The following is a 21061-nucleotide window of genomic DNA, read 5'->3' on the forward strand; positions in this document are numbered from 1 at the left end:
TGTGCGTCTTTTTTTGATAAATCCAGTTTGGTCTAGATTTACCATTTTCGGTACATACTCTGCTAATGTGTTTGCTAATAGTTTAGCTATTATCTTATAATCTCTGTTAAGTAAAGATATTGGTCTATATGACGCTGATGTGAGTGGATCTTTCCCTTGCTTTAGTATTACTGTAATTATTGCTGTTTTACATGAATCTGGTAAGCTTTGTGTTTTATCAATCTGGTTGATTACTTCCAGGAGGGGCGGAATTAATAAGTCTTTAAATGTTTTATAGAATTCTATTGGGAATCCATCCTCTCCTGGTGTCTTATTATTTGGTAATTTTTTTATTATCTCTTGTATTTCTACTATTCCAAATGGCTCTGTTAATTTATTTTGTTCCTCTATTTGTAGTTTTGGTAGTTCAATTTTAGTTAGAAATTCATCTATTTTCCCTTCTTTCCCTTCGTTTTCAGTTCGGTATAATTGTTCATAGAATTCTCTAAAGTTTTCCTTAATTTCTTTTGGATTATATGTAATTTGTTTGTCTTTTTCCTTGATGCCAATACCATTTTCTTAGCTTGTTCTGTCTTAAGCTGCCATGCTAGGATTTTGTGCGTTTTTTCACCTAGTTCATAATATTTCTGTTTTGTCTTCATTATATTCTTCTCCGCCTTATATGTTTGTAGTGTTTCATATTTTATTTTTTTATCCGCCAATTCTCTTCTTTTAGTTGTATCTTCCTTCATTGCTAATTCTTTTTCTATATTTACTATTTCCCTTTCTAACTGCTCTGTTTCCTGATTATAGTCCTTTCTCATCTTTTGGTTACATAACTTATTATTTGCCCTCTAATGAATGCTTTCATTGCATCCCATAGTATAAACTTATCTTTCACTGATTTCGTATTTATTTCGAAATACATTTTAATTTGTCTTTCAATAAATTCTCTAAAATCCTGCCTTTTGAGTAACATGGGGTTTAATCTCCATCTATACATTCTTGGAGGGATGTCCTCTAACTTTATTGTCAATATTAAGGGTGAATGGTCCGATAGTATTCTAGCTTTATATTCTGTTTTTCTTACTCTATCTTGCATACGAGCTGATAACAAAAATAGGTCTATTCTTGAGTATGTTTTATGTCTAGCCGAGTAATATGAACATTCCTTTTCCTTTGGGTGTTGTTTCCTCCATATATCCAAAAGTTGCATTTCTTCCATCGATTTAATTATAAATTTGGTTACTTTGTTCTTTCTGTCAATTTTTTTCCCAGTTTTGTCCATATTTGAATCCAAATTCAAGTTGAAATCCCCTCCTATTAATATGTTCCCTTGCGTATCTGCTATCTTCAAAAAGATATCTTGCATAAACTTTTGATCTTCTTCGTTAGGTGAATATACATTGAGTAGATTCCAAAACTCCGAATATATCTGACATTTTATCATTACATAGCTCCCTGCTGGATCTATTATTTCCTCTTCTATTTTAAATGGCACATTTTTACTAATTAATATAGCTACTCCTCTTGCTTTTGAATTATACGATGCTGCTGTTACGTGTCCTACCCAATCTCTCTTTAATTTCTTGTGCTCCAATTCAGTTAAATGTGTTTCTTGCACAAATGCTATATCAATTTTTTCTTTTTTCAGTAAATTTAGCAGTTTCTTCCTTTTAATTTGGTTATGTATTCCATTAATATTAAAGTCATATAGTTCAACGTAGCCATTTTATACTTTGTTTATCTTCCCTTTCCATTTCTCCATCATTACCTTTCCTTCTTATCCATTTCTGTTTTCTTGTTTTGAACCCTTTATAAGACAACATTCCTAAAACATCAAACATTTTCCTTATTCTCCTATTTAAAACTTCTTTAGCCCCAATCTCCCCTTCCCCTCCTGAGTTGTCCTTTATCCCTTGTCAGACAACCACATCTCCCCTCTCCATTTGGATTTGCGAATTCACTCGCAAGCGTCAGCTGATTTTGCAGTGACCGTAACTCCTCCCCACCCAGCCCCCCCAGAAAAGATTTCACTTTTCATATGTAACAATGGTCACTCTTTTAATTCCCTCCTTATTCCCTCTATTCCATTTCCTTCCCTTATTAATTCTTGTCTATACTCTCTATATTTTCCTCTAAATACGGATACATTCATGTATGCACACTATACATATACACACATATACCTCTTTACCCACATACATATAAATCGTGGTCATTTTTACTCTTATTACATGTCTTCATCTCTCTGCTTGTTTTGTAGTTGTTCTGCAAATTTCCTTGCTTCCTCTGGATCCGAGAATAGTTTTTTTCCATAAGATCGTTTTCGCTGTATTGAACTCCTTCCTCTTCTTCAGGAGTTCAAAACTTATGTGTCGTTTTAGTTCGCAGTCTTTTGTACTCTCGTTACACGTCTTCATCTCTCAGTCTATTTTGTAATTGTTCTGCAAATTTTCGTGCTTCCTCTGGATCCGAGAATAGTCTGTTTTGCTGTCCTGGAATAAATATTTTCAATACCGCTGGATGCTTTAGTATAAATTTATACCCTCTCTTCCATAAAATCGCCTTTGCTGTATTGAACTCCTTTCTCTTCTTCAGGAGTTCAAAACTTATATCTGGATAAATGAAGATTTTTCGCCCTTTGTACTCCAGTGGCTTGTTGTCCTCTCTTACTTTTTCCATTGTTTTCTCCAGTACCTTTTCTCTTGTAGTATATCTTAGGAATTTTACTAAAATAGATCTTGGCTTTTGTTGTGGTTGTGGTTTAAAGGCCAGTGCTCTATGTGCCCTTTCTATTTCCATTTCTTGCTGTAGTTCTGGACATCCTAGGATCCTGGGGATCCAATCTTTTATAAACTCTCTCATATTCTTGCCTTCTTCATCTTCCTTAAGGCCCACTATCTTTATGTTATTTCTTCTGTTATAATTTTCCATTATATCTATTTTCTGAGCTAACAGCTCTTGTGTCTCTTTAACTTTTTTATTAGATTCCTCTAATTTCTTTTTTAAGTCCTCTACCTCCATTTCTACTGCTGTTTCTCGTTCTTCCACCTTGTCCATTCTTTTTCCCATTTCTGATAAGGTCATATCTATTTTATTCATTTTCTCTTCTGTATTGTTTATTCTTCTTCTTAAATCATTAAATTCTTGCGCTTGCCATTCTTTAAATGACTCCATGTATTCTTTAATAAGAGAAAGTATATCCTTTGTCTTGCCTTTCCCTTCTATTTCACTGTACTCTTCCTCTTCCTCTTCTTCTTCCTCTGGGTTGGCCATCTGTTGTTTCTTTGTTGCCCTTTTCTTCTCTTCTTTCTTGTTTCCATTGTCTTCTGTGTTCTCTTCTTGCTGCAGGTGTTCTGCAGCTGTCATTGCCGGCTGTGGAGATCGACTCCCCAGCTGGTCACCCCTCCCGTCGGTGCGTTTTTTTGCATGCGCATCCCATCATGAGCGAGCCTGGGATCAGCGCTATAACTGTGAAACTGCCTGAATTCTGGGTTCAGGAGCCAGAGACCTGGTTCGGCCATGCGGAGGCTCAGTGCCGTCCTGGTGCAGCAGGTGAATGGACATTAGAAGCCGCTGGTATTCTTCAGCCACCTGCTTCACCCACCAGAAAGCATATACCGCGAGTTACTGGGCAAGTACCTGGCGGTGTGGCATTTCTGCTATTTTTTGGAGGGGAGGACTTTTACCATCTTCACCCCTCACCCAGGCGCTTGCAATGGCAAAGGATCCCTGGTCGCCCCGCCAGCAGCATCGCCTCTCCTTTGTGTCGGACTTTACCACCGACATTCGGGACAATGTGGTTGCTGATTAACCTTGTGACCGGCCATCTGCGCACTGATGCCCAGCCTCGACTTCGACCAACTCGTCCGGGACCAGAAGTCTGATGAGGAGATGAGGCCCTTCAAGACTGCCATCACAGGCCTGCGTTTCCGAAACCTTCCAATTCCGAGCGGCAAAGGCACCATCCTGTGCGATATCTCCATTGGCACCCCGCGACCAGTAGTTCCCCAGCAGTGGCAGGTCTTCCATCACATCCACGACTTTTCACATCCGTCCGTCAGGTCCACAGTCCGGATGGTGGCAGAACGGTTCGTATGGCATGGGCTGTGGAAGCAGATCACAGACTGGGCCAGAACATGCACCCATTGCCAGACGTCCAAAATGCACAGACACACCAGTGCGCCTGTTCAGGTGTTCAAGCATGTCCAGGAACGGTTCAGCCACATTCACATGGACATCATCGGGCCCTTACCCATTTCCCGGAGCAGCCGTTACCTGTTTACGATGGTGGACCGCACCACTCGCTGGCCTAAGGCGATCCCAATGCCAGACGCCTCCACCGACTCCTGCTCACGAGCACTGTTGCTTGGTTGGGTCACCCGGTTTGGCGTCCTGGGTCACCCCACCAGCGATCGGACACCCAGTGCACAGTAATAAATCCAAAAAATCATATAGCAAATATTAAAATGTCAAATTCAGAAAGGTCATACCACTACCCTTCTTAGGTTTCTGTAAGAGAAGCTTATTCAATCTGGCCCCCTTCCCATTCCAAATATATGATGAAATCTTAGAATTAATATTATCAAAAGATTTTGTAATAAAAATTTGGTTAACTTGAAATAGGTATTAAAAATTTAGGTAATATTATCATCTTGACAGCATTAATACAACTAACCAAAGACAAAATCACTGTGGACCATCTAGGAAAAGATTGTTTCACAAAATCTAATAAAGGAGAAAACTTTAATTTAAACAAATCTGTAAATTACCTAGTGATTTTTAACACCTAAATAAGTAAAATACTCACTCTTTAACAATCTTAAATGACAGATTATAATAAATAGGATCATGTGAGTTTATTGGGAATAATTCACTTTTATGAAAATTTAATTTGTATCCAGAAAAACTTCCAAAACCGATATTAAAGAGAGCATCAGAGGGATGGAATTAGCAGGATCTTAAATATAGATGAAAAGATCATCTGCATATAGATAGGCTTTAAGTACTTCATCTTCTCTACTAATACCTTGAATCTTATTTCAGTTACAGAGTGCAATTACAAGGGGTTCTAATGCCAGATTAAAAAGTAAAGGACAGAGGGGACTGCCTTGTCTAGTATCTTGAAACAATTTGAGTGGGGAAGATTTTTAATTATTAATAATAACTACTGTAGTTGATTCAAAATAAAGTAACTTATTCCAGGAATTAAATTCAGAACCATAATTTCAAACAAGTATCTCCATTCAACTCTATCAAAAGCTTTCTCCGCATCTAATGATACTGTACTACACATTCTGTAATCTTAGATGAAGTGGAATATATGACATTTATTAGTGGAACTGATTTTCTCAAACAAGAGTGAATCTGTGAAATTGTCTGCCCAAGTAATCGGTAGAAGCTGCCTCTTTCAATATTTGCAAGGCACAGTTAGATTTTTACATTGTAGCGAATTAAAGATTACAGGAAAATGCCATGCAGGTGGAACCAAGTCTACTGCCAGATTATCCATGATCTTAACAAAAATGGTGGAGGAGCGGGCTTGATGGACCAAATAGCCTGCTCCTATTTCTTATTTTCTTAATTAGTTGGATGAGCGTTATGTTGACTTTTATTGTGAGGGTAAAGACATTATGTTGCAATCAAACAGGATGAGACCATGCCTGGAATATAACTACCTATAGTAAAGCCAGAGATTAAGGGCAACAAACTAACCAGTTTGGTTTCTGGGAGGGTATGGATGTTGAGAGCATATATTAAGATACTGTATAAGGAATACAGTAAAACTTCTGGTATTGGAATTCAGGCAATTGGCAAAAAAATCAAGGAGAATATATTTTAAAAATATATAAAACAAATAAGAATAAGATAATAGTTTAAAAAATATGCAAGTTTGAAATTGTAAAATAAATGTTCTCTGAGGTAACATATAAAACTTGGGTGAAGATGGGAGCAAATATTCAGCCATCAGAGTACCTTAGTCGGGCTTTTCTTGAAGCAGCTATTTGAATAAAGTTGCGTTTGAATAAAATGATGTCACCCAGGATGAAGAACTGGTTGATGCTGCTCACCTCTAAGGTAACTCTTTTATCCCTTATCTCCTGTAAGTGCTTATCCCTGCTTAGTGAGAGTTGTCCCAGGGGCTTTATCTGTAACCTTGGGGCAAGTGGAGGGTGTTAATTAGCTGTAATGTTGATGTTTGTCTTTTGGGCGGCTCCACAGATACAGCAATGTTTTCAAACAATGTGAGTGAAAATAAAGTAAAATGCTTTAAGGTTTATATATTCATGTGTGAAGTTTGTTCAGTGAAAAGTACAGTATAGTATTTTTGTCTTTTGTCTTTGAAATTGTTTATTCTTAATGTGGGTGTATTAGTTAGGCATTGTAAAAGTTAGTCTCAAGCAACTGAAAAATGCACTTATCTAACATCTACCAATCCCCATCAGTACCTGATACCGGTGTTTTACTGTCTATAAGATATTAAATAAACTTGGACCTTTATTATCAAGAATGTAGAAGAGTAGGGGGTGATCTTATTTAGATATACAACATTTTGGCAGAGTTGATAAGATTGAGAAGACATTGCTTTCCCTGACTGAAACATCTTGCCCCAGTATGGAAACATGAAGGAATTAATTATTCAAAACTGAGTTGAGAAATAATTTCTTAATTGAGAGTGCAGATAATCTTTGGAATGTCCCATCAAAGAGGATAATGGAGGTTCAGTCACTGAGCATTTTCAAGACATTGATAGACTTTTGGATATTATTTAAAATTGAGGGATAAGGGATAGAGGAGCAGTGTGTTTAAAAAGACTGAGGAAGAAAATCAACTTAGTGAATGGAAGAGCAAACATGCAGAGCCTATTCCTTTTTTTTATTTCTAATGTTCCTTTAATATTCAGAAATCTATTGACATCAACTTTAAATATACTTAATTAAACCGTCACAACAATCAAAGATAGAATCCCTAGATTTGCAATCCTCTGTGTAAAACAATTTCACCTCATGAAACTCAAGGGAAGGTGTAACTCCAAATGTTTTGTATAGCCAGGCAGTAAAATTTTATAGTCATATAGAAAAAGATAGAAACAAAAACAAACTGAGTTAACTTTTTTAGTCTTCGACCTGAAATGTTAACTGTTTTATTTTGCGCAATTGCTGCTTGACTTACTGAAAGTTTGCAGTATTTATCATGATTTTTATCACTGACATGTTTTTAAATTATTGTGGTGAAATTACAAATTGATATTATAATTAAAGATTTTTTAAAAATCTGTGTTTGCTGTATGTGTGTGGCTGTTGTATAGTTGGTATTTTTGGATCATATTAGTTGGTGCTTGAATATATATATTCTCTTTGGCTGTACCTGCATGTATGGCAGATTAAAAATAAACATAGTGTTGCATTACATTTGCTTGTAGGGAGGTGTGTTTTTCTGGGTGAGTAGAATTTTCCACGGTAGGATATGTCATGCATGTCTTAGTGTTAATTCATTTCATTGTAGAGTTATGAGTCATTTTTTTTTCTTCAAAGGTGTATCATTAAGAAATCAGATGATATTTGACTCCAGATTAACTCTACGGTGAATGCCTTGTCTAGGCCTAGCAAAATTCATTACTTATCCATAAAACTTTGATAAATGATTGCACCTCATACTCACAGACCAATACTTTCATCATTAACAATCAGTTCTTTAATATGCGTAAAACACTGAGTGGGCCAGGAATCTATCTCTCCAACAAAAAACTCTTTCAGGATTGGACTTTGAATAATTTAAATGTATCAAATATGCTGCGGTTAATGTTGAGAAAGATCAATTGATGCTGCAATTCGAGCTTTGTTCTGCTGCAACACCTAATTTTATAAATTCTTGGAAGCTCAAATCAATAAAAGTTTTTTTTTTAAGTTTGAAATTTATTATTTATTCAAATGTTTAAATAAAAACAACAATTTGACCCACCTAAATATCATAAAACACCTTTCATTAACGTATATATTTGCATGGTTTGATACTAATTTGTTTTGTTGAAATGCTTTTTAATTTATAACAGTTCCTGGTGCCTTAACATGTGCCATGCAGTTGCATTGCTAATGCCATATCCAATGGAACTTTCTTGTTTTAAATTCATTAGTATTGATTTTAGAGACCTTTTGGCAGGAAGAAATGTAACAAACTTGATTGAAGAATTAAGCAGAACCAGATATTCATTAAATATTAGTTTTTATAGCCTCAGGATATTTCAAAGAGCATTGACATTGTCTCTAGGGTACTTATTTGTACCGCACGGATGGCAGTCTCTTCAATCTGAGGCGCCTGCAAGCTCACACCAAGACACAAGAGAAACTTGTCCGTGAACTACTCTTTGCAGATGATGCCGCTTTAGTTGCCCATTCAGAGCCAGCTCTTCAGCGCTTGACGTCCTGCTTTGCGGAAACTGCCAAAATGTTTGGCCTGGAAGTCAGCCTGAAGAAAACTGAGGTCCTCCATCAGCCAGCTCCCCACCATGACTACCAGCCCCCCCACATCTCCATCGGGCACACAAAACTCAAAACGGTCAACCAGTTTACCTATCTCGGCTGCACCATTTCATCAGATGCAAGGATCGACAATGAGATAGACAACAGACTCGCCAAGGCAAATAGCGCCTTTGGAAGACTACACAAAAGAGTCTGGAAAAACAACCAACTGAAAAACCTCACAAAGATAAGCGTATACAGAGCCGTTGTCATACCCACACTCCTGTTCGGCTCCGAATCATGGGTCCTCTACCGGCACCACCTACGGCTCCTAGAACGCTTCCACCAGCGTTGTCTCCGCTCCATCCTCAACATCCATTGGAGCGCTTACACCCCTAACGTCGAAGTACTCGAGATGGCAGAGGTCGACAGCATCGAGTCCACGCTTATGAAGATCCAGCTGCGCTGGATGGGTCACGTCTCCAGAATGGAGGACCATCGCCTTCCCAAGATCGTATTATATGGCGAGCTCTCCACTGGCCACCGTGACAGAGGTGCACCAAAGAAAAGGTACAAGGACTGCCTAAAGAAATCTCTTGGTGCCTGCCACATTGACCACCGCCAGTGGGCTGATAACGCCTCAAACCGTGCATCTTGGCGCCTCACAGTTTGGCGGGCAGCAACCTCCTTTGAAGAAGACCGCAGAGCCCACCTCACTGACAAAAGGCAAAGGAGGAAAAACCCAACACCCAACCCCAACCAACCAATTTTCCCTTGCAACCGCTGCAATCGTGTCTGCCTGTCCCGCATCGGACTTGTCAGCCACAAACGAGCCTGCAGCTGACGTGGACTTTTTACCCCCTCCATAAATCTTCGTCCGCGAAGCCAAGCCAAAGAAAGAAGAAGAAGAATATAACAGAATATTCAGTAGGTAATTTGCACATGATGCTGACCTATTTTAGTGTTGTGGACTGAGTAATACATATTGTCAGCAAATTGGATAACCTTCTCTGTCCGCTATCACCAATTTCAATATCATCTGCAAGCTTACTGATCATTCCTCATGCATTCTCATCCAAATAGTTAACATAAATGGCAAAACAATAATGGACCCAGCACTGATCCAATTGACAAATATTAGTGGTGGATTCAGATTTTGAATCTTTGAATGTTTCAACATTTAAAACCCCTACTGAAAGCACGTGTATTTTTAAGGTCTCCAGCTCGCTTTTGTAATTTTATTGAACTGCATTTTAATTTTTTAGTTGATTATCCAGTTGTGCTTTTAATTTTTTGGTGACTTTATGATTAATTTTTTTATTGAAGAATTATTTCAAAAATGTTTCTTAAGATCAATTGAAATTCGATTCATTTATTAGATACTGAAAGATGGTATGTGGGGGATTGTATTTCAACAAATAGTATTGATGCTAAAAATCTAAAATAAAACAAAGAGGTAAAAATACTCAGTTACTCAGGCAACATTGTGCATGGTGGATGGGGAGGAAATGGTTGAGTTATTAATCTTGCTATCCCAAATCTAGAAAATGGTCAAAGGCTGGTTTGGTTCTTGTCAATTTGATTCATGACCTCAATCAGTTTTGCAAGAAATCTGGGAAGGAACATACTGGGGCAAATTGTAGTTTTCAACTTGTATCTGGGTTACAGAAAGTCAGTGAAAGAGCTGATTTTTTTTAAATATAAGAGTGTTTGTTTGCTACATAATGAGATTTGAATGAAGAAGCAAAGAATTGAATATCATGGTTTTGAGTTGCTCATGTGGATGGGAGCAATAAGTGGGTGGACGAAAAAAAACAATAGTTTTTTGTCCTCATGTTTCCTTTGGTTTTGAACGATGGTTGAAAAATTATGACATTGTATTGAGATGTTTAAAAATCAAGATTATTTTTGGTGCATACACAAACTATTTATTCTGGTGAGGAATCCAGAGCAAGGAAGGCAAAAACACATCAGTTCACTTCAGAGTGTAATTGGTAAGCAGTAAGTCATGCAAAGATCAGTAGAAATTAGAAACTCACTCAAAGATGTAGTAGATGCTGGATCAATAGTCAAAATTTTAGATTTATAACAATTATATATCAAAGGAAGATGAACAGGATTAAGGTTTGGCTCAACCATTATCTCATTGACTAACAGAACATGCTTTATTCTTGTTCCTGTGTACTTGAACTGAAGGTGTGCATTATGACTTTTACTCTCTCTTCACTTTAAAGCCAAAGCAAAACAGGTGGATGTTTTGCATCTGGCTTTATCTCACCAAAGCCTTGGGTCTCACAATTGTTTGATTGAACATAATGATAAAATCTTGCTCTTGATCTTGAAAGTCTAAATACAGGAGCCAGCGTCAGTTGTATTGAACCCGAGTAGCTATTCAGAGCAATCTTGGAATTTGTGTCAAGTGTATTGTAATTTGCTTTGGGAATATCTACTAAAATAAATGTTGGATTGAATTGATAATTATCAAGACTCTACTTTTCACAATTTATTTTGATAAAGTAGGCAAATAACCTCGGTGATATTCCCTTTGAAAAAAAAATGGGTTGTAAATATGACTTTTAAACTTCACCAGCTAATTATGAATCCAGATTTTATAGATAGAATAAAAATCTCCACTTTGATTTCAAGGAACTTTTGCCAATTTAAAATAATTTTAAAGGGTTTGTCTGTAACTTGACAATCAGTTTTTGCTCATTTAAAGGTTTAGGATGTTATGATGAAGTTGATATGCCGCCAATTAGAGGAGGGATGGGGAAATTCTTGTAGAAAGGGAGGAATCCAAGGGTAGCATTAGATAAATTAACAGAGAGGTATAATCAAGGTGGTTTACAGTTACCAAATTTTAGAAATTATTATAGAGCTGCACAATTAAGATATTTATCTGATTTTACCAGACAAGGGAAAAACCAGACTGGACTAAGATGGAACTAGATAAAATAGTGGAAAATGTACCAGGACATATACTTTTTAAGTGGGATGAAAAGCTGGTGCAATATAAAAACTCACCAGTACTGCATCATTTACTTAATACATGGAAGAAGATCCACTTAGAGAGGAAAAAAACGAATTATCAAATACCAAAATTACTATTGACACAAAATCCGCTAATCCCTTTCACAATAGACAACCTTTCCTTTAGAGAATGGGAGAGAAAAGGAGTCAAAAGAATAGAAAACTGTTTTTTGGGAAATAATTTATTAACATTTGAACAGTTGAAGTATAAATATGGGATAACTCATGGTACAATGTTTGCATATCATCAATTGAAAGCTTATTTAAATGATAAATTGGGAAACAGCTTGAGATTACCAGAAGGAAGAAGCTTTGAATACGTGATTACAGACACAATGATAATTAAAAGATTTACAACCAACATGTACATTAAGGTGCAAGATAAGGAAAATGAAATAAACTATAAACCTAAGTAGAAGTGGGAAAAGGATCTAAACATAAAGATAAAAAATGAAGTATGGGAAAAGTTATGTTCTGGAACTATGAAGAATACAATAAACACAAGGTTATACATGATAGAGTATAATTGGTTACACGGGGTATATATTACTCCTCAAAAATTAAAAAAATGGGATTCAACATCGGATAGTTGTTTTCGCTGTAAGAAGGAAATGGGAACAACATTACATGCAACTTGGGAATTTACGAAAGTAAATACGTTTTGGGAAGAATTAAATCAGATACTAAATAAAATTTAAAAAAATAACATACCAAAAAAACCAGAGATATTTCTTTTAAGTAACATAAAAAGTAGAGAATTAGGCCTCAAATTGATAAAGTGCAAAAAAAATTCATTATGATAGCCTTAGCGATAGCAAAAAAAATGTATAATGTCAACTTGGAAAATGGAAGAGAGGCTGAGTATACAGCAATGGCACATGGAAATGAATAAATGTATTCCATTGGAAAAAAATAACATATAATTTAAAAAATAAAGTCACAATGTTTGAACAAATTTGGGAACCATACATGGAACATATCAGAGAGAGCTTGCCTATAACCTCCATCCCCTAAAATGAGAATGAAAATGATAAAAAGACAAAACTACTAGATTCAGTGTGTAATAAATAGATGATGCATTTTTCTTGTTTATTTTCCTTTGTGTGATGATATTGTTTTATGGCTTTATTATATTGTATATGTTGAATATTTATGGGTTTTGGAGGGGGTTGGGTAGAGGGGTGGGAGGGAAAGGGGGTGAAAAAAGGGGAGAAAAGACCACTGTAAATTTAATGAGATACGTTTGTACATATTTTGGTTGATATAGTTCAGAGTGTGAAAAATAAAAAAAATTATTTAAAAAATTTAGAGGAGGGATGTGTTGGGATTGAGAGGAAGGTTATTTAAGATGACGCATATCATTCACAATTGTAATTCAATTTTTTTTTTAAACAGCTTGATTTAAGAACAAAATACTCACCAAACTTTAGCAAGAACTTTTTTTTTAAAAATTAATAAAAAGTTCTGATTTTTTTTGTTGTTGTTGTTCTTTCCAATTCAGGTCTTGTAGACACCTAACCAGGTCTGAAATGAAGCGCTTTCCTGGAAGCTACATGTTTGTGCTAAAACTTTTCTCCTTCCTACTTGGAGTCAAGTTCTCCGTTATACATAATGAAGTTTGTCAACTGGAACATAAACTATTTGATGTAACAGAAGCATTGAAACCTGGAAAAATGTACAAGAAAGCTAAATAAATTTCTTCTGCAGAGAGAAAATATTGTATGTTTCAAACAGCTTTTTAATTGAAAATCATCAGCTTTGCTGGAAATCGGTAAGATTGTGTACTTTTTTTGAAGATTAACTTAAAATTGTTAAAGTTGGATTTAGAACTGTAGAACAATTACAGCACTGAAACAGGCCACTTTAGCCCCTCTAGTCTGTGCCGAGCCACTTTTTCTTGCCTAGTCCCACTGACCTGCGCTCAGCCCCTAACCCTCCATTCTTCTGCCGTCCATATATCTGACCAAATTTCCCTTAAATGTTAAAATCAACCCCACATTTACCACTTCAGCTGGAAGCTCATTCCACACTCACACCACTCTCTGAGTGAAGAAGTTCCCCCTGATATTCCCCCTAAACTTTTCCCCTTTCATCTTAACCCATGTCCACCCTCAGTGGAAAAATCTTATCTACATTTTCTCTGCCTATCCCCCTCATAATTTTAAATACCTATAACCAAATAACCTTTTCCTGTAACTCAGTCCCTAAAGTCTGGGCAACATCCTAGTAAATCTTCTCTGCACTCTCTCTATCTTATTGATATCCTTCCTGTAGTTAAGTGACCAAAACTGCACACAATATTCCAAAATTGGCCTTACCAATGTCTTGTACAACTTTAACATAACATCCCAACTCCTGTACTCAATTTTTTGATTTATGAAGGCAAAGATGCCAAAAATTTTCTTTACAATCCTATCCACCTGTGACACCACTTCCAGGGAATTATGTATCTGTATTCCCAGATCCCTCTGTTCTATCACATTCCTCAGTGCCCTACCATTAACTGTGAATGTCCTTTCAAAATGCAAAACCTCATACTTACCTGCATTAAATTCTATTTCATTTTTCAGCCCTCTTTACCAGTTGGTCCAGATCCCTCTGCAAACTTTGAAAAGCTTCCTCACTGTCCACCACACCTTCAATCTTAGTGTCATCTGCAAATTCACTAATCCATTTTATCACATTATCATCCAGATAATTGATAGGGATGACAAACAACAATGGTCCAAGTACCGATCCTTGAGGCATGCCTCCTGTCTGAGAAGCAATCATCCACCAGTATTCTCTGGCCTCTCCTGTCCAGCTATTGTCGAATCCAGTTTTCTATTTCACCATGAATACCTAGTGTTTGAACCTTCCTGTCTAACCTCCCACGTGGGACTTTGTCAAAGACCTTACTAAAATCCATGCAGGCAACATTCATAGCCTTTCCTTAGTCAACCTTCCTGGTAATCTCCTCAAAAAATGCTAATATTGGTCACACACCATCTATCATGTATAAAGACATGCTGATTATCCATAATCATTCCATGGCTATCCAAATAATTGTATATCCGATCTCTTATAACACCTTCAAATAATTTACCTACAACTGATGTCAGGCTCATCGGCCTACAATTTCCAGGGTTACTTTTGGAGCCTTTTTTAAACAAAGGAACAACATGAGCTACCCTCCAATCCTCCAACACCACACCTGTGGATAAGGACACTTTAAATATTTTTGTCAGAGCCCTGCAATTTCTACTCTAGCCTCCCTCCAGGTCCGAGGGAATACCTTGTCAGGCCCTGGGGATTTATACTTTTAATTGCTTTAAGACAGCAAACACTTTAATCTTTAACATTACTCTTTAATCTGTATAGGCTTCATGCTTGTTTTCCTTACTTCCCACAACTTTATGCCCATTTCCTTAGTGAAAAATAATTTTTAAGATCTCGCCATCTCTTTTGGCTCCATACAAAGCCGACCACTATGATCTTCAAGGGGACCAATTTTGTCCCTTACTGTCCTTTTGCTCTTAATATACCTATAGAAACCCCTAGGATTTTCCTTCACATTGTCCGCAAAAGCAACCTCATGTCTTCTTTAACCTTTGTGATTTCATTCTTGAGGTTTTTCTTGCATTTTTATACTCCTTTAGTACTTAATTTTCTTCATGCTGCCTGTACCTGTTATACACCTCCCAAATCAGATCTCCAATATCCCTTGAAAACCAAGGTTCCCTATGCTTTCTAACTTTATCTTTAATCCTGATAGGAACATACAGAACTCTATACTCTCAAAATTTCACCTTTGAAGGTCCTCCACTTACCTCAAACATCCTTGCCAGAAAACAACTTATCCCAATCTACACATTCTAGATCCTTTCTCATTTCCTCACATTTAGCCTTTCTCCAATTTAGAATCTAAACCCGTTCCTCAGCTCCACCCATATAGCCTCAGTAGATGTGTCCTCTGATCTGTCCTGCCTGAGCACCACTGCAATTTTTTATTTTCCCTGACGAGCGATGCCATTCCTTCTCCCCCACCCCCCCCCCCCCCCCCCCCCCCCCCACCACCACAGGTTCAATTTCGTCATGCTACAGAAGCCAGGAACATTGAGCCCAAAGTTTCACTAATTGTCACAATGTCTCTCTCTCTCTCTCTCTCTCTCTCTCTCAATAAATGAAAATAAGTAGAAATACCTCTATGTGCCTTAAATCTGACACACAGGAGACTGCAGATGCTCGAATCTGGAGCGAAAAGTAAGCTGCTGGAGCTACTCATTGGGTCAAGTAGCAAATATGGGCAACACGAAACATTGACAATTCTTCCCTCCACCCTCAATCCTAGATGGTGTTCCACCTGAATTTTTGTTTTGTGCCTTAAATTTGCTGTGGTGAATTTCATTGTTACTTCTGTTACATAGTAGTCATTTGTTGTCCTAATTCTAGACCTGGCCCATGGTAGCAATGCTTTGCTGGATTTTCTGACCATTGACCATTTCCATGTACTTGAAATTTATAAATGTGATTTGGTAATAAAGTATGTAATTTTGTGATTTCTATGTGGAGCCATAATATTGCAGGGTATTTTCTTAGTTTCTTTATCTTGTCAATTATTTATAAAAGTAATATATCTCTGGACTTCTGGAATGACACATTTTGTATCTTTTTGCATGTAGGTATTTTTCCTTTGTTCACTTTGTGCTGATCAATTTCTTATTTTCATTTTATATTTCTTGATGGTCAATTTTTCTCATTACGTCAAACACTGAAATCAAAATATTTCTTAACTCTAATTTACAAAGATTTATTATGATTCTTCATGCTGTGTTATCTTTGAGTTAGTATGAAGTTCCTTCCGTAGCCAACAATATTCTTCACTGTCCCAAATTGAACCCTATTGTATGATTTTTTTTCAGTCCCTTCTTTCCAATATTTTTGATGGCATTAATTCCCAACAGTCAAATAGAATCTGACAAAAGAAATAAATTCCTCTGTTTATTATTTGTTTTAGAAATGTTATATATTAAGAAAAGAAACTTCATCGTGAAAAATGACCAGTTATACTTCTTTCCCCATTTGGCCATGTTTCCAAATTCTGATTTATTTTAAAATAACCCAAATTTACATTAAACTGATGTTTTATATTATGGAGTTTGTAATTGTAAACATTTGTCCAGACTAATGATATTTCTTTAAACTGTTCGCAGCACATCTTCATCCAAAAAATAATCCAAATGTGTTTTGTTCTTTCAATTTTCTAAATCTGCTGTAATCTCGGACAAATTTTAAGCTGTCCCATACACCTGTAGTCACACATCAGTATTAAATGATACCTGTTGCACTGTTGTCTAAAACAGAATTTCTGGAAATTCATGTCTCAGTGTCCCACTGTTATCCCCATTGATACAAACTGATTCATAAATGGAAAATGTGTGTGAATTCCATAACAAGTAGGCAAGGATTTTTTTTTGTTTTCCATAATGCAAGTCTTTAAACTTGCACACCACTCAAATCACTTGTTAACATCCATTTCATAAGAGAATAACTGAGTGCTGATATGCAGTGAGAAAATTGGTAACTAATAATCTAATATTAATCTTGGCCTTTGATTTAATCCTGGCTGTGATCCATTGGTGCAATTGTTGACTGTAAGGAGATGTGCTATTTCCATGTTTGTTTGAATCACATGATATTTTTTTCAATCGGTATTGCATATCATCAGGTCTCACTCATAGAGTTTGTATTTATAAACTTAATTTATCGTGACCTCTGTTCCTTTACTGAGTGACTGTTTCAAATCTTTGCCTCATTTACTGCTTTTCCAAATTTAATGTGATCTCCAATTTAGAAAGAAATATTTTTCTTCCTATTCAACAGGCATATTTCTTATTTGTATCTATGTGATTTAGCAGTTGTAATAAACCATTTCGAAATCCTGTGCTGTCTGTAAGGTGTTTGTATGTTCTCCCCATGTCAGCATGGGTTTTCCCCGAGGACTCCAGTTTCCTCCCACCATTCAAAATGTACCAGGGGTGGTTGGTCAACAGGAGTAATTAGGTGACAAGGGCACGTGGGCCGAAATGACCTGTTACCGTACTGTATTTAAATGATGAAACAAAAATGGCTACATTTCAATTGTTCTGCAGCTACAGAATATTTTTACTGAAATGGAATCTTTTATTTGCATTCCCACAGGGCAGACAACCTGGTTATCACTGGATGTGACAAAAGGAAGCAGTATTTGTATTGTTATAATTTTTCTTCATCAGTTCTGGCAGGGCTACAGACAACAAGTGAACAGCTGTTACGAATGGAGCTTGCTGCATTGATGATCGTTTTTAGAATTAGCAATGGTCATTTTGCCACCTACTCAAACTACTGTCAGTCTTTTCAGTCCTTCCTATCAGTGTGGAGGAATAAAGTTTCTTCATCCACCCCCCCCCCCCCCCCCACCAACCCTGCTCAATTTATGTCTGTAGTTAAATCCTAATGTTAATGTACCAGACAAATAAAATGAAAGGACAGAATCATTAAATCACAAGTTTTCTTACTGTTGTAAAAGGATACATTAGTGTAGCAAAATAATGTACAGAAAAACTTGTAATTTTAGTTTCAGGATTTTTGTTTGCAAAACATCTTGTAAAGACAAGACAGCAGGCAGGCATTCTCCAAGAGAAGGTCTGCTTGGATAAATTTCATTATCTAATATTTAATATATATGTGGTGGACTGAGTGGCCGCACATCTGGACAGGCAGAACTGCCGCATCAAACAGCCAGTACAGAAAGGTGCGGGCTCCCTTTCTTTGCCTCGGAGAAGCCAGCGTTTGCAGAACTGTGTGGATTGATGGAACACATTGCTTCCCTGCTGGCATGTTGCCAGAAAGACAATGACTGCAACTCGCAAACTTCACTCCCCTTTGTGAAGCGCACTGACATCACTCCCCTTTGTGAAGTGCGCTGACATCAATCCCCTTTGTGAAGCACGCTGACATCAATCCCCTTTGTGAAGCGCGCTGACATCACTCTCCTTTGTGAAGTACGCTGACATCACTCTCCTTTGTGAAGCGCGCTGACATCACTCCCCTTTGTGAAGCGCGCTGACATCACTCCCCTTTGTGAAGCGCGCTGACATCACTCCCCTTTGTGAAGCGCGCTGACATCACTCCCCTTTGTGAAGCGCGCTGACATCACTCCCCTTTGTGAAGCGCGCTGACATCACTCCCCTTTGTGAGGCGCACGATTGTTTAAAATAAAAACAATTGCAAGTTGACTTCTCTGTTGCTCCTTGAGCTCTGCAGTTAGTCCCACTAAATTGGTGACCCAGAAGGGTGCTCAACATCTTTTGAGCCTCAACGGTGAAGCATAGTGAGAAAGCCTTCAGAATGGATGCCAGTACTGCGCTACACGCGGCGGCTGTGAAACTGCTCACCTTCTGGCCACACAAACCACGTCCATGGTTCCAACAGGCTGAGGCCCAGTTTTGCATTATGAACATAACAAATAAAGCCACCTAATTCTGGCATGTAGTCACCTCATTTGATGAAGATTCTGCTGCCAAGGTAGATGATTTTATCAAGAACCTGCCCGAGGAGGATCAATACAGTACTTTTAAGGCTCACCTCCTTGTGACTTTCAGTATGTCTGACCTGGAAAGAGGCACATGCTTGCTCCACCTCGATGATTCGGGGAGCCAGAAGGACATTAGAACTGATGAATGAAATGCTTGTGCTAGCAGACGACCATTTCAATTGGTTAATGTTCAAGGCAGCCTTCTTGGAATGGCTCCCTCGTGACATCGCCCTGCTGCTCTCTTCTGCTGACTTCTCCAAACCAAGGGAAATGGCGAGGGAGGCAGACAGATGTCACAGGGTACCGCAGCCTCCCATGGCAAAGTTCAACAGGTCACCTTGGACAATCAAATCAATGCAGCTGCTGGTTCTACGGGACTTCACAAGCTACCGAGGAAGAACAGTCAGTGGTGTTTCTACCACAGTCTGGAATCTGTGCCACTGTGTGCCATCGTGCAGTTACGTGGTTGACTCCCAGGGAAATAACACCTGACCAACCTATTATATGCACGGGATGCAAACTGCTAGTGGACTCTGGAGCTCAGCTCCATATCTTCCCGCCATCCTCTTACAAGTGGGAATCTTGAGTGCCTCAAGCCAACTTGCGTGCCGCCAATGGCACTACTATTAGCCGTTACCAAGTCGATACAACTGGTATTAGGTGACACACCTTACCGCTGGACTTTCATGCTAGCAGCCGTACGACAGCCCATTTTGGGAGCAGATTTCCTGAGGGCACATGATGTTGGAAGACGTGAAAAGATGCTGTGTGGTCCACGCTACCACATTCCACACATGCCCACTTTCCTCGGGTCATCGGTTGGTAACGTTACTACATGTGCAAACACTCGCCACCGATGATTTTGCGAACTTATTACCAGTGTTTCCCAAACTACTTACACCAAATTTCCATTTAGTCTCTCCACATCATGGAGTTCAGCACTACTTAACCACCACCGGCCCTCCCATATGTTCTAAGGCATGTAGACTTCCCCCTGACTGGTTGCTACAGGCCAAAAAAAAGTTCAAAACTATGGAGGAACTAGGCATCATCTGAAGGTCCGATAGTCCTTGGACATCACCACTCAATATGGTGCCCAAAGCATCCAGTAGCTTAATATCTTGTGGAGATTACTGACATCTCAACAGTGCAACTGTGCTGGATAGGTATGCGATAACCACACATTCAAGATTTCACCGCCAATCTCCATGGCAAATCTATCTTCTTAAAGGTAGAATTAGTGAAAGGTTATCACCAAATCCCTAAAACAGCCATTATTACTCCATTTGGTCTATTTGAGTTTCTGAGGATGCCTTTCAGCCTTAAGAACACAGATCAGATGTTCCAATGTTTAATGGATGCCATTATGAGAGATTTGCCTTTTCATCTACCTCAATGACCTCTTAGTGGCCAGCAAGTCCACAGAATCACAGACAACACCTGCGACAATTATTCCAGAAGCTTCGGGATTTCAGCCTTGAGAAATGTGCATTTGGCAAACACACAATTGACTTTTTGGGACACAGGATTTCAAACACAGGTGCAACCCCACCTCCAGACAAAGTATCAACCTTTCGGGCCTTTCCAAAGCCCACTACAGTTAAAGGGCTACAAGAATTCCTAGAATGGCCAACTTTATAACAGGTTCATCCCAGCAGCTGCCAGGATCATGAAGCCCTTGTTACACATCCTTACCAGTAAACCTAAAAATCTGCTCTGGATTACAAAGACCACAGAAGCATTTGACAAAGCAAAATAGTCGCTTTCAAAGGTAACCATGTTGGCCCACTCATGCACGCCCCGCTTGTGCTCATGTCATTCACATCGGACATCACCGTAGGGGTGGTTCTGCAACAGAAAATTAGGAGTCACTGGCAACCCCTGGCATTTTTCAGCCGCCACCTACACCCACTCGAATTAAAGTACAGCATTTTTGACTGGGAGGTTATCTGGCCATCAAACTTTTCAGACAATTTCTCAAGGGTAGGCATTTTACTACGTTTACTGACCATAAGCCTCTAACGTTTGCCCTTGC

The 21061-nt window shown here is 38.1% G+C and overlaps 1 protein-coding gene and 1 long non-coding RNA gene across 13 annotated transcripts in view; one reads left to right on the forward strand and one right to left on the reverse strand.

The window, feature by feature from the left end:
* The window catches only part of taf1b (TATA box binding protein (Tbp)-associated factor, RNA polymerase I, B), a 191272-nt gene extending 173368 nt beyond the window's left edge, over nt 1-17904 (forward strand). For 6 of the 8 annotated variants that reach the window (XM_069886263.1, XM_069886264.1, XM_069886265.1 and 3 more), the window contains one exon: nt 12973-16013. In XM_069886263.1, coding sequence (XP_069742364.1) covers nt 12973-13165 — 193 coding nt within the window. In that variant the 3' untranslated portion in view covers nt 13166-16013. Of the gene's footprint in view, nt 1-12972; nt 16014-17651 lie in introns of those variants that run through there. The other 2 variants (XR_011340394.1, XR_011340395.1) reach the window with 2 other exon arrangements.
* LOC138736565 (uncharacterized) overlaps nt 1-21061 on the reverse strand; it is a 37236-nt gene that overhangs the window by 13521 nt on the left and 2654 nt on the right. For all 5 annotated transcript variants that reach the window (XR_011340399.1, XR_011340401.1, XR_011340397.1 and 2 more), the window contains exon 2: nt 12892-13136. This is a non-coding gene — a long non-coding RNA (uncharacterized lncRNA). The remainder of the gene's footprint in view (nt 1-12891; nt 13137-21061) is intronic.

Source organism: Narcine bancroftii, chromosome 6 (genome assembly GCF_036971445.1).
Source record: "Narcine bancroftii isolate sNarBan1 chromosome 6, sNarBan1.hap1, whole genome shotgun sequence".
Taxonomy (NCBI): domain Eukaryota; kingdom Metazoa; phylum Chordata; class Chondrichthyes; order Torpediniformes; family Narcinidae; genus Narcine; species Narcine bancroftii.